Source organism: Caloenas nicobarica, chromosome 2 (genome assembly GCF_036013445.1).
Source record: "Caloenas nicobarica isolate bCalNic1 chromosome 2, bCalNic1.hap1, whole genome shotgun sequence".
NCBI lineage: Eukaryota > Metazoa > Chordata > Aves > Columbiformes > Columbidae > Caloenas > Caloenas nicobarica.
Window position 1 is genome coordinate 116688409 of NC_088246.1, and position 14224 is coordinate 116702632.

General features: G+C 41.2%; 1 protein-coding gene across 9 annotated transcripts in view; it reads right to left on the reverse strand.

The window, feature by feature from the left end:
• ZNF521 (zinc finger protein 521) overlaps positions 1 to 14224 on the reverse strand; it is a 235960-nt gene that overhangs the window by 19611 nt on the left and 202125 nt on the right. For all 9 annotated transcript variants that reach the window (XM_065628661.1, XM_065628659.1, XM_065628655.1 and 6 more), the window contains 2 exons: positions 11350 to 11481; positions 8505 to 8620 (listed from right to left, as the gene is read on the reverse strand). In XM_065628661.1, the coding sequence (XP_065484733.1) occupies positions 8505 to 8620; positions 11350 to 11481 (248 nt within the window). The remainder of the gene's footprint in view (positions 1 to 8504; positions 8621 to 11349; positions 11482 to 14224) is intronic.

Below are 14224 nucleotides of genomic sequence, written 5' to 3' on the forward strand. Positions count from 1 at the left end.
TTACTCCAGGTGTATGAGCCAACTGATCTGACTAATGGCAAGGTGTAGGCTGAAGTGTTCAGGGCACAGATGATAAAACCTCATTTTCTGCAAAGGGCAGAATTCCATTTCTAATGATTATTTGTGGGTCAGGGAATACATTTACTGCTTTCCCTGCCCTTAATCTACAACAGGACTCACTGATGTTCACAGAGGTTTCTACAAGGACTGAGGGTAGAAATAGGCCTTTATATAATAACAGAACTTCCCCGTATTATTATGCTGATTTATTTTTACAAGTGCCTTATCATTAATATCAGCAGAAAAATGCTTGCCTTCTCAAGCACTGTTATTTCTATCCTGTTTCTTTCTTTGCCTCATAATCTTTCTACTTCTACTCCTTTGCCTTTTGCTTCCTTCTTCTTCTGCCTTTCTGAACATTTTTCTGTCTGCAGCAACTTCTGATTTGCTTCTTTAGGCTGAAATCTCGATCTTGCATGCCTTGCTGTTCCATTTGCTAAAACAATCAGAAATCATGATGTTAATGTTGACATGAAATGTCAGTGATATGCTTCAGAGTGAACACTTAAAAAGACAAAGGAACAATGGAGCTTATCTTCTGATTGCCATGGTTTCTTACCGCTTTCAGACTGGAGACAACAAACTTCACTTAACATATTTGCATGACACAGTCTTTGCAGTCACAAGGACTTAAAACTGTGCCTTCCTACCTGATTCTGTAGAATCTGTTTAATGTTGACCACACAATGCAGTAAGGAGAACAGATCCAAAGTATGGGTTAACCTTTTTTGTTGCTATTGATTTTTTTGAAAATAGACACCTATATTTTACAAAAGGAGTCCAAGCATACAAGAGCATAAACAGGAAGGAGTAGGCAAAATAGGGACATATATCCAAGCATATACACATTTGGGTATGAGTCTATGCCCCTTGAAAGAGAAGGAATATACATTTTTCTTATTTTTGTATGGGTACTTTGTGGTTGTAGCTCAGTACTCATTTTGGACAGTATATTTAGCTTCCAATCCTTTGCCATTTTACTGTTCCTTAAGTCTATTTTCAAGATTAAAATGGTTTATTTAAAGGCAATATTCCTCACTTAACTGCTACGCTGTCTTTGTCAATTAATTCTGTAATTTCATCAATAATATCACTCAACCATCTGAAAACGCAAACCCATAATTGTGATTCAATTGCTCCAGAAATTTAAGAAATGTTCTCTCAGGGAACGTATAAGAGATGTTATGAACACATTGTTTCCTGCCAATTTACAGGAAAAAGTGCAGAAAATTTCACAGCCTGACTGCTGCATGCAGAGTTATAAGTATATAGAGTATGTGGAGACCAGTAAGAACTGTTAAACTCAGCCCATCTTTCTCAAGCACTGTTTAGTGAAATCAAAATGGTCCCTGAAAATATCTGGCACTTTCGGCTTGGTGGGCTTTGCAAGGTGCTATAAATATTAATGAACTAACGAAGTACCCACAGGGAATGTTTACATTTGAATAGGCAAATCAAAGGTGGGTGAACTCACAAGCTCCAGACCTGGAAGTTTCTTATTTAGAAAATAATTACCACATGAAAACCTAATATGGCCGTAACACCCATCAATCCCCAGGAGGGAAGGGGCACTGGAAGGGAATTCGAAGTATTTTTTTTTGTATTTAAACTTTGACATTGAAGCAAAAGACTTGTAGGGGAAACACTTTGAAGGTATGTCCTTAAAGAGTCAATGCATGAGTGCCTCCACATGCTTCTCTTGATTGCCTTTTGGAGAAAATTTGCAAAGAAAACCATCCTTCCTTCTAGGGAAAGGAGTCTCAAGTGTCAGAAACACAAGCCCAAATTTTTTAAATCCTGGAAGACACAGAAAAATACTCAAATGCACGTACTGGTGCACACTAATGTCCATATACATATCTGAAACAGAAAGCACAGTAAGGGTTCACCAAAGGAAACCCACTCAAGCTAATAATACTTGCAATGCATGCAGCTCTATCTAGTTCCCTCAAAACCTAATAATTAATTACAATCCTGGTATCTCTGGCACAGAAATTATCATCATCGTCACTCACTAGATGGAGAGGATGCATGGTTAAGTGGAGCCAGTTAGTACCAGACCTCGCAACTGAATCCAGCTCTCCTGACTCCCAGACGTTTGCTCTGATGAAAGCAACCTGGTTGCCTGGAAGGACTAAGGCCAACATTACTGAACATGATGCCTGTATTTAGGCATCAAAAATGTTTTGCTGAAACCTTAAATGAGGCTATGGCTGCTCAGCACCTATGCTTTTATCAAGGTTCCTAACTTCAGGCATTTATGACCTGACTACCTAATGTACTCAGCACCAGCATCTGGCACTGGCCTTGACTGCAGCTGGAGGTGCTCAGCACCCTCTCAGAAATAGGCCATTGAGTTGGAAAACGTTGGCCTAAAGCTTTGATTGTTAATTGGATTTCAGGTAGGCTTCTTTTTAAGAAGAGCTGACAAAGTTATTCCCTGCTGGCTCCTGGCCTTTGGGGCCTAGAAAGCCAGCATCTACGTTCCACTCCTCACCCTCAGAGTTTGGGGACCTGGAAATGCCAGAGCTAATCTCCAGTTTCACTTAAAAAAATGTTTCGAGGCCTTTTCTCTCTGAAGAAAACATCCTTGAAAACCCAACTTCACCTGCAGGTTTGAAAGTTTTGTCCCTGTTTTTGTGTAAAGAGGATAAATTATTCAAGGTCTCCCCTGCTGTCATGGAAGGCTCGCCGTTGGGACCTACATGATACACACGGTGTAGGCCTTGGCAAAACAATCCTATATAGACGTAGCAGTGCCACGCCTGCTACGGCTGATGCTGTTCCCACACCAAGCTCTTTCCCAGCTGGCCCCCAGAAGGCCTCTGCCACAAGGAGAAAACCCCAGCCCAGGTTAATTAGCAGTTTTCTCTAGCTGACCCCCAAATGAGAGAATATAGTGTTTGAATCTCAGCTCTGCTACTGTCTCCACTAAAGTTCTCAGTCAAGTCTTTTAGTTGTTGAAATAGTCTAGAGCTTGCTTAGTTCTGCTCCAGTGCAGGTCAAGGATATTTTAAAGGCCGTTTTAAAATGTTGAGATCTTTGGGAGCATTTTACAATGCAGAAATCTTTGGGAAGTTTAACCCTTAAAGAAATGAGGAAGAAACTGGAAGATGAGTTTCAACAGTGCTAACTTTGGAACACGAAAAAGTTAAAACCGGACACACAGAAAGTTACACAGAACTTCTGGAGACTCCTCTATGCCGCCTCTCCCCTGCTCTGCTTCAGCTGCTTGCACCAGGAGCTGAGAATGTTGTCCTGCTGTTTTAAGTGACATGAGTAACATCTGCTATGAGTGCTTCATTCTTTCTTTCATCCTTTCCCTGGGGAAGGAACTGTGTATTTCGTTTTGGAAGAGCTCTGTTGTTGTAGCTTGGAGTTTTGAGGAAGGTTTAGAAATCTATATGCAGGTACGTGCTTACATGAGAGAAAGGAGCCTTTGGAACCCTACTCTTAAAAGCATAAATTGGGGACATTTGTGGTAATACTTAACGACTGTGGCAGTCTGTTTCATGCTTCCAGGCCAGCCTGTAAGAAAGTGCTAGCTTCTATGCAAACAAGCTTCAGCTCTTTGCTAAAAAACATTCAAAAAGCAGGACTGTCAACTACCACATTGCTACCAAAGGGGAAGAACTTTCCAGTGATCTCGGAGATGTGCTGGACCCAGTCCACCAAGAATATTAAGGACCGAACCTTAGAGCATAACTGGACAAACACGTAGGAAGGCAAGGTAGACAGCAAGAGAGGGGGTTAAATATGCTCTTGGTCTCTTTTGCCACTGAGGAAGAGCGCTGCAGCTCTCTGTGTCAGCTGGAACGTCCTGCAGACTGATGGCTCCATGCCCAGGTATTCTGCGCTGATGGAGTCCAGACAGGAAGCAGCAAGGGCGTGAATCACTGAGGCCAGGTCCCTTTTGAACAGGATGGGAAGTAACTGCTGATCCAATTATTTCTTGCCCTAGTTTTCATGTCTGTAAAGTGGGGACACTTAACTACCCCAGAGGCAACTAATTATTAGTCACAAAATGTTAAGTAAATGCTTTAATTCACCAAAAAGAGATATAATTTTTGTACTGGGCAAAATGGTCCTGAGAGGCCATGTAATCTTGGCTAGTATCATATTCAGAACTATCATCACTGATAAAACACTGATAAAACCTGTACAATTATTCAGCAGTTCTACCAGACATCAGTATCTCTCTGACCCAGCAACATCTAAAAAATATGTAAAACGAATCCATTCACTCTGGGTAACACCGCACAAGAGTGTCTCATTCCTCCCCATAAATGTGTTGTGTTGACTATGGAAGTCACACTAGGACTGGAAATAGGAAAGGAACCTCCGCAGGGACAGGGGAAGCACAAACACCCACTGAAACACCTAAGCTGAAGTCCAAAGACTAAGGCAAAAGAAACCGGCAGTAGAAATAGCATGAGGACAAGAAAGGAAAGTTTTAATAGGCACAAATTACTTTATCATAATGTAATGAAAATTCAATACTATAATAAGTTAAATTAGCAAAAAGTTTCTTTACTTATTAATTAAAAGTTCAATATTATGGATGATGGATGGAGAAGAGTATTTTACTTATATCCACCAGGTACAGAGAACTGTATGGTCATACTCCAGGTATTCAGTTATAAGAGTTTCAACTTTTGGGAGACATCCAGGCACTCTACAAATACACCTACTTTGCAGCTCCATTATCTGATATCTAGACAGCATATATTTCTGATTTTAAAGATTGTTACAAGTCTATTTCTGAAAAGCCCTTATTGCATAAAACATGTCTTATTAAAAGCCTTCCATTCTAAATGAACATTTTTAGGGATATACTTTTTCAACTCCATTTCAGAAGTGTAAATATACCACATAGCCTTTTGAACATGTAAGCATGAAAATTCACAACTCAGAACACTCTAAAAACATAGACTTCTGTTACAGAAGGTTTCCATTTTCTTCTTTTCTATGGAGGTATTATCTCAAAAAAATTAAAGCTGGTTCAATAGCAAAGGAGCAGAAAGCCATCTAAAGGAAGTATAAAAAGTCGGAGAAGGGCGAGCTATGGAGATGATCTTAAAACAGCGAGCGAATTCCTGTAAAATCTCATCATTTCAATTTAAAGGCTGAGTAATAACATTGCAAGTTGGATATTCATGACTGGTCATTTACTCTGTTCTCAGCAGAATGTGGTCCTATGGGATTGTCTTGCATTCCTAACAGGGATCTGGAGTTAAATCATGGAAACCTGTAACGAGAGTCCTACTTGGTTTTTGCTTTGAGAAGATCGGTAATGAGGGGACAGTAATTTCCCCAAGGTGAGATGAACACAGTATGTAGGGATTCTTATGTTCCTATAGCCTACTCTTCCTGGAACAGGAGTCAGAGAATGCTAAGCAAAGAATCATACCGGGCCTAACACCAAGCTAAGCATCATTATAATGCATTTATTTTCTGTATTGTTGAATTAATTCCCTTTAATTATCAGCTGTACTATACGTGTGGATAGAGCTTCTATGTTTTTGTATTCTGCTCTGCTCTACCTTGTTCATGTTCTTACTCTGCCCTACAGCCATGGAGTGCTGTCCATTGCTTCTCATCTGAGACGATTAGCATCTCTCATGCATGGGAGATGCACTTTAGACGCATGTTTAAATTAAAAGCAAGGAACCGTTCCTGATAGAGGGAATAAATACACTGTTATGCTGCAAGCCCCAACACAAACCATAATAATGTGAAAGGATAGAGAAACATAACCTGAAGGCTAGTTGCCAAAGATTCCACTGCTTCGGCTGATAGATAGCCTGAACAAAGTGATGCCTCCTAGAATAGGTTTTAAGTGAGAGTCGGCTTGAGATCAACGTATTTTCAGCAAAAGTAGACTCCCAAGGTCAGTACCTACTGCTCTCTCTAAGTGCTTTGCTGCCCTTTCACCAGCCTGGGTAGATAACTGGATGTAAGAGCAGAAAGCCAGTGATCCCAACAAATGCAAATGGCACAATGGTACTGCATTTTTTTAAACATAATGCCTTCTCAACTGGGGTAGGGCTACCCAAGTTAATTAAAATAATAAACGTAATGAATTAAGTGAATAAGGAAGTGAATACCTTTTCCTTTTTGCAAGTGTAGATAAGCCAGAGAGAGGCTGCTCCTAAGGGTATGGAGATGTGGTCCACTAAGAGCCTTCTGCAGCACGGAACAACCAACACACTGATTGTCACCTAGCCGATGTAGAGTATCATTTTTCTCTCTGTAGTGACATCGTTTTGTGCCCTTCACTAGAGAATCAGGTGTCTCAGTTATGTTGAAGTCTTAATGAACTAGGCTTAGATGGAGGGAGCAAAATCTTGCCCTCAGTCTCGCGTAGGGTTGAATTTTGGAAAAACGTGTGCTTTTATTATAATAAAAAAGCTGAAGGCAATTGCTTGGGACTTCATGTATTTTGAAATGAGAGTATATTTGAAAGGGGGCAGAATGGTAAGGAGTTGATTGTATGTGTCACAACTGCACCTGGATCTCTGTATATTTTGCATCTTAAGAATCCAGTAACTTATTCTGTCTTTTTAAAATTCAGCCTGAATTCTGCTGTTAAAACTAATTTCTATCCTTTTCCTCCCATTTCTTTATTTTCGTAGTTGTCTATTGCATACCCGCAACTTCTCTCTTGCTGAGGTTTTTTTTTTTCCTTTTAGTCTTTCTACCCTAACAATTTCTCCTTCTTTCCAGTAACAGTTCATGTCCCTACTTTTCTCTACTTTCTCATTTTGATTAATCAGTGATGAACAGAAGAATTTGTTTCTCCTTTATTTTCCTAAGTCCAATAACTTCCTATCCAGCCCAGACCATTTTCTGTCCTCAAAACTCAATCTTGCCTCTTTCTGTCCGTCACTATGTATGGCTGTCTTTTTTCTCTAAATGTCCAGATTTTTTATTTTCTTTTCCTTGTCCTTCTCTACCACTTTGGGTCAGAGCTTGCATGCAATAGCAGGTATGGACAGTAAATGAAACAGATTTGGATCTATTGAAAATAGGAGAGAGAGACAGTACAGACACCTTGGAGTGTTACAGGTATGGTCCTACAGGACCATATAGGACCTACAGGTCCTACTACAGAATCTCCCATGACCTAGTGGTCCACCGAGAAAGAGGTTGGGGAGGCTATCAGAAAGACTTTATTCCGTACTGTTTTCTTGCAGAAAGAAATTAGGAAAGAGAAAATGCATTGCAAATCAATAAAAATGCCAGTGTCTCACATTATGAATTCACACATAGTTTAAACGCTCCAATTTCTTTTTTCTCCAAACAAATATTTTATATTGTCATGCCAAACATGAATATCAGCTTTTCAGCATGTAAAACTTCCAGTAAGTGAAATACTAAATGGGCATACGTGTCCACATGCCTCACTAGCCTTTTGCCTTTGTTGATGAGATGAAATCCAGCTTTGGTCCAAAGCAAAATTAATTGTGGACACCTCAGTCAAAGGACTTAGAGATGGAGGCCTATGCTATAACAAAATAGTGAAAAACCTTAAGTGCTGAAAAATCTCTTCATTCTAAACAAGAATCACATGATGGATGGTGTAGGAAAGGCCTTACTATAAAAATACTTATCATTGCTCCATCCCTATTGACCATTAGAGAGCCTCAAAATTTTTCCTCTGCCAACCTATCTTGATACTTCAATATGAACTAAAATAATTTAGAAACAATCTTCTGCTACTGTCTCAAAATGTAACACCACATCGGAAGTAACACACCACCACTTCTCCTTGCAATACAAGCAGTGCAGAATGTTAAAATATGTAGTAAATAATTCCTTCTTCCAAAATTGTTTTTAGATCTTGTTCAACATTTATTTCTTCCTCTCTGTCCTTTTGTTTACCATTAGTAAACAGTATCATTACAAGTCTGACAACAGCACACAAGAAGACAGTGTATCGTTCATTTGACCCTATTATTTTTTTCCCCACCAAGTTAGTATTTATGGGAAACGGCCAGCAGGCAAACTAACATAAATTCTGTCTACTTCCCTTCTCCCCTGCCTTCCCCATCCATACACTCCTACTTCAGTGCTTAGCTTTTCACATTTAGACACAAATGGATAAACTTGTTTTCATTTTCACTGTTTGAGTAAATGTTTTATGCATATCAAACAGAAAAACAAGATGCCCATTTCTCTCTCTTCAAGAATGTCTTGAGCTACAACAACCTACAGAGCAAGAATCCAAAGGTGGCTCCCGAAATTCGGGTCTGTACCAGGTGGTTTTCTGCCAGCACCTTTTTGAAGCAGCATGGGTTGAATCGCCTGCAATTTTTCTTGTCCTTCTCTCATTCCCATCCTGATGATGAGCAAGTATCAGAAGAGGTCAGGGCAAGTAAATCTTTGAACTCAGCTATCAAATACATAATGCTGTTATAACCCCCAGGTAACAAGTGTGGTACCTGCAGCTCTGTTTGGAAGAAGAACTTCTGTGGACACTGTGTGCAGTCATAGATCTTGTCCTCTTGTCCATGGGCTGAGAAAATATGTTGCTGCAACTTGTTTGCTTGGACAAACACTGGAATATAAGACAAACAACAAGCTTTTCATTATTTCATATTGCAAGTGAAGAGCTTTTTATGAACAATTTCCCATTAACACTCAGCAATTCCAAGAGGTAAAATTAGGCTGATGTGCTCTGATTTCACATTACACTGTTGCTATAATGGGTACCAACAAACACTATTTATCTACAAAGTGTGGTCCTTCTTTCAAAATGAATGAATTGAAGTCAATGCCTGGTTTAAAGATTAAAAAAAAAAAAAAAAAAAAAAAAAAAAAGAGAGAAAGAAAGACCCTAACAGGACAACCAATGAAGGTTTCAGATTTAAAGAATTTAAAAATGCCATTTTCTCTTCAGAATTATTTCTTCATGCTTACTGAACTCTGATTGAACACATACAAATCTTATTTCCTAGGAACCACCAGGTTTGAAAAGCATAGATGCCAAAGTCCTGTCTACTCCATGTGCCTGAAGTTAAAGCTAACAAACAGCTCTGTATTTAAATGTGTTAATGCTAAAAATTATATCCCACAGCTACACTGGGGCAATGTCTATAAATGTGAAACAGAACTGCAGGTAAATTCTCTTTGGATACTTTAAGATCAACTCTGCCTACACACTGAATGCAAGGGTTTCAATAATATAAACATGTTCAATTTTAATGACTACAAAACAAGGCCCTAAGACTGTGTAACAGTTTACCTAGGAGACATACTATTAATAATTAAATTGTATATGCCAGAGGCAGTGTTTGGGTTGGCAGCACTGACTTCTGATGGATGCCTGGTGCACTGTGACCTAAAAAAGTTTGCATCTACAATATTAATCTGTATAGGCAGGGAAAAGATTTATTAAAGATGCTGGCATTTGACTTTGACTCCAATCCTAATCATTAAAATTATTCTAATTGCAAGGCAACAAAAAACCTCAGAATATTGTTCTTCTGAGTCATACATTTTAATCACATTTCTCGTTACCCTGAAAAAAAAAAGCTCAGATTCCATTTTTCATATAAAACTTCTATTGGTGATTTTTACTTCTTGTTAATATTCTAGCAAGACATGCTGAAATAATTTAATGGCATATTGCTAATAAAACACCATTGTTTATGATTAATGCTCAGTGTCTATTTACCCCATCAGCAAAAAGGAAAAAGTGTTTCACACAGATTGGAATCGACTTATCTCCATACTCTTTAACACATTTTACAAGGCTCCTGGCTCAAACATGAAAGGATTAGTTTTATCAGGAATCTTGCTCACCAGGAGAACCGACAGCGGGTACTCCGTACAATATGCAAGTTTTTACATTGTGTTTACAACTCCCGCAACTTGGAAGTCGAAGACCTATGGCATTACACTAAAAAAAGATCACCTCATAATGTGTACACAACGGAAAAAAAAATATAGTAGAATAAGTACTAAAACTGAAAAAAAACCCCAAAACAACAAAAATACACCAAAAAACCCCCATCTAACTGAAAGAATTATTGAACAGATGCGTAAAAGGCAAACTGTTTACGGCAGTACTATCCACGCTCAGATATTACTATGACAAGCTGTGCAGTGAAGACGAACTATGTATTTCTTTAATTTTATAACCCACAGAAATGTATGAAACCTGAACACACTGAGCTAATGATCATCACCAGTTACTGTATCTGAGAGATGAAAAATTCAACTTCAGTTTTCCTCCGTAGTGCACACTTAGGTTTTATTGGGAGGGGAGCTGCCAAACGGAGAGAAGTAAAATGAAAGTATTAAAAGGTCTATTTGCCTATCAGTGGAAATCCTTCACTCTCATTATTGGAGAACAGAAACCTTGAATGACTTCCAGAATTAGAACACCATTGATGCAAGAATACCTGAAGTGTGCTTTGTCATGTTTGTGATTATCTTTGATTTTCATCTTGTAAAGCAAAATTTGGCACGTAAGCTACCTATGAACACTTATGTTTTAGGTTATCATTTTATGAAATGTTCTATTAAGAAGTCCTTAAAAAAACTCACGACAACTCTGTAGGCACCTTTTTAATGTGTTTTCATTTCCAACAACGGCATTTTTCTGTTCCTCATTATGGCCCAAACACTGCAGCGCTTAGCCCTACTGGGTCAAGTTATTTTCTCACTTGGGTTTTACTACTGAATAACACCACTGACTTGGGGAGGATTATTCCACACTTGGGCTTGTGTCAGGGAAGAGCAGAACTTGACTTGTGGCAAGCCAGCACGGTTTGCTTTCTAAACCACATTACTAGGGTGTTTCTTCTCACCACAAGCCAACAAATCCAAGCAAGTGGGTTTTCTTACCTGATCATAGGAGAATGTTGCTTCACAGGCTAGCAGCCCTTGCTGGTGGGGCCAAGTTCTGCTCTGAGTTATATTGTTTTAGTCAAAACATCTGTAGCTTTAAAGCACAAATTTATGGGCCATTTTTAACTCAGCAAGTTTGGAACACGAAGGTAATGAATACGATACTGTGGAAGGTAACAGACTATCACTTCTGTAATTATAAAAAACTCAGACTTCCGATAGAAGAGCTTGAAATGCAGTTCTTACAGATGGATGCGTGACCTTCCAAGGAGCTCAGCTTTCTAAACGATTTCTGATCAATATTACTAATGAGCACAAATGTAATGTCCCCTCCTAAAACTGACCTAAAGCCAGCAGATGACACAGTTGTAAGAGGAGTTCTGCACATGCGAGCAAAGGGCATGACTGGGGCAAGCAGTGATGGCCTCCTACCTGTAAAGCACACCGGGCATTTGAAGGTACCTCCCATGCCTTCAAAGCTGTGCTCTATCAGGTGGCACTGAAGTTTGGCAGGAGAGTCGAACGTCTGGTTGCAGAGTTTGCATTCATGATTCAGTCCTTCATCTGTGGGAGAAATCAAAGGAAAAGTGAAATTCGCCACAGCCCTTACCAAAGAGCAAGTCCAACATCAACTATGCACTGAAGAGACTCTTCGTTTTCCTAAGCTCAGGAAAATGGATGCCCCTCAGCACCTATGGCTGCTGAATGTTCCCTCACCTGGAAGGTTTCAGAATGTACAAAGCTTAACTGGGCATTAAAAGCACAGACTTTCCACATAAAATTAGCATCAGACAGGAATGCAGAGCATCAGACTTCAGTAGGAAACGATGAGTGGGACTCAAAACATCGTCTCTTAGCGGGGCCACTCGATCACGACTGAGTACATTTGCAAAACGGCGTGTGAGGAATTTAACGCCCATCACACATCATCCTGCCTATCATGGGTAAGAACTGCGAACGCCCAAGTTTTTGGCACTCTGGCTGACGTGGCGTTTCTTGTAAAACCACCGTGATGGGGGAGGGTAGTTCATACCCTCACATCACTCCTGCTTCACATTTCCAGTCTCAGGGGCACACGCAAAACCTTTCACAAGCTGCAGGATTTCCCAGCTCCCTTTCTGACAATCCTAGATTTTCATTCCTTTTCTTCATCTTTCTCCCCTTAACAGCCCAGAGAACTGCCCGTGTGCCTCCTCGATGCAGCTTTCCTGTTAAGGTCCTGCGGCTTTGAAACCCTTCCCACTCCCTGCTGCTCGTTTCTCCGCTTCCTTCCATTGTCCTCCGAAGGCCGGCTGGTGCCTGGCACCAGGTTCCCTTCCTGAGGGTGCCGCAGGATTCGTCCCCTCCGCCACGAGGGCAGGCAATGGCTGTCCTACTTAGAAACAGTTGCTAGGTAAGACGTGGCTTCCAGCCCTGCTGCTGAGGCCTCAATTCCCACAGCGCCGCTTAGAAAAGGTCCTTCTGTATGTCACCGGTGTGCTACATGAGTAGCATTGATCTCCCAGGTAAATACTGGGTCTGGTTATTAAAAAAATCAAGCGGGAAGGAAATGCTTGGCGACCGGCATGGCTCCCCGTCACTTCTCAGGCAAAAAGGAGGGATTTTGGAGCAGCACCTTGCCCACCCTGAACATCTAAATGCCGGGCTGCTTGCCTCCTGCCGAACAGAGCTGCCTGCAGCGATTAGTGACCCTAATGACGGACATTCGCTCTTTCCAGTTGCTGTAGATGGTGACGGAGAGATGATTTTTTGTACTGCACACAACAATCCTCCCCACCCATGTGATGAAAACACGACACGGTGCTTGCGTAGCTGAGTGGGGCCACATGCCCTCTCAAAATGATCCTTAGTAACTTCTCAGAATTCAAAAAATTTCAAGGGTAGCCCTCAGCTTTCACTTCTCATTAGTCTGAAAGCTAAATTTAGCCTTAAGTCATGGCATCTTCAGCAAAGGGTGGGAATTTGTGGGCTTTAGACAGCGCAAGCTAAGCCAGGTGGTGGTGGCTGTTCTGCAGGTGGGACCACTGAAAACTACCATTGTGTGGTTTTCTATGAGATGCCAGAGCTCTTTATAATGAGAAGGCGAGGGGCAGACAAAAACCAACAAAGCCAAAAGACTTACACAAAATCAGGGTGGGGTGGCGGGGTGTCTCCTTTGCAAAAATACATTGACTGCAAAAATTTCTGCCCTGACAACAGTCCTTAACGGGAGAGCTCCCTCTTCACTGAGCAGCTGGCTTTCGTAATGTTCATATATACGTCATCTCCATTGTCTTTCAAGGTAAAACTGTGTTTTCATGTAGTGACTGCAAGAGGAATGTGGGACCTTTTGGCTCTTTAAAATGGCCACATTGGCATGTGGCCATTTTTTTAACCCTCCTGTCAGTCTTAGCACAACAGAGTGGTGCCACAGGTATAGACACGCATGGCTGAGCATTGCCCACACGCTCATACTGCAAACTGCAGACTTCCCTTCGTCCGCTACCCAGTCCTTCACTAAAGCAATGTTCAATGTTCCTGCCTATCTCCACAGGCTGAAGAGCTATCAGAGGGGTGTGAAATAGCAGGCTGGCTCTGGGAGTCAGCTGAAAAAGTCCAGTGATCCCGACATGTCTCTGAACTACTGCCACTGAAGCGTCTATCTGTTACCCACAGCAGACACAAGAACTTTGCTGCTTTTGACTCCCAGCCCGTCTGAGCAGGCACCAATTTAGACTCGCTAAGGATGGCTGTCAGCACTAACTCAAAGGCTGAGGTCAGTCTTAGCTGTTTTGCCACCGCGGTCTCTCTGGAAAGACTAGAATTGAGGTAGCGGAGCACAGGCTGCTGAGGTACGTGTCCCATCCAGCCAGACACATTGGCAGTCAGGTACTGCTGGCTGATCATACTCTGCAAAAGACTCCCAGGGGCAGATTAGGAGTAGGCGACGCCTTCTCATCAGGCAGGTGACACCTTTCGTTAACTCTTCATTAAATAAAATAGCAACCATATATCAAATATATGCTAACTATTTCCTTAGCGGTGAAAATTTTAGTGGATTCTCAAGAGTTGCCTGGTATTTGGGGTTTTCTACCATCACTGACAAACCCTTCCAGTGTGTTCTGCTTTTCCTACTGCCAAGAGGAGACAAGTATGGCTTCCACAAGCAGCATCAAGGGTAGCCCAAGGGAAAAGCACCTGGCACGCACCGGTCTGCACATCTAAGAGAGATGGCTGCATCCTACGAGGCAGGCTGTATGCCCCGCTCTCCCAACAGGCAGCAATGCACAGCTGCGGGCGAAGCTGCAGAACAGAATACTGAAAAGCA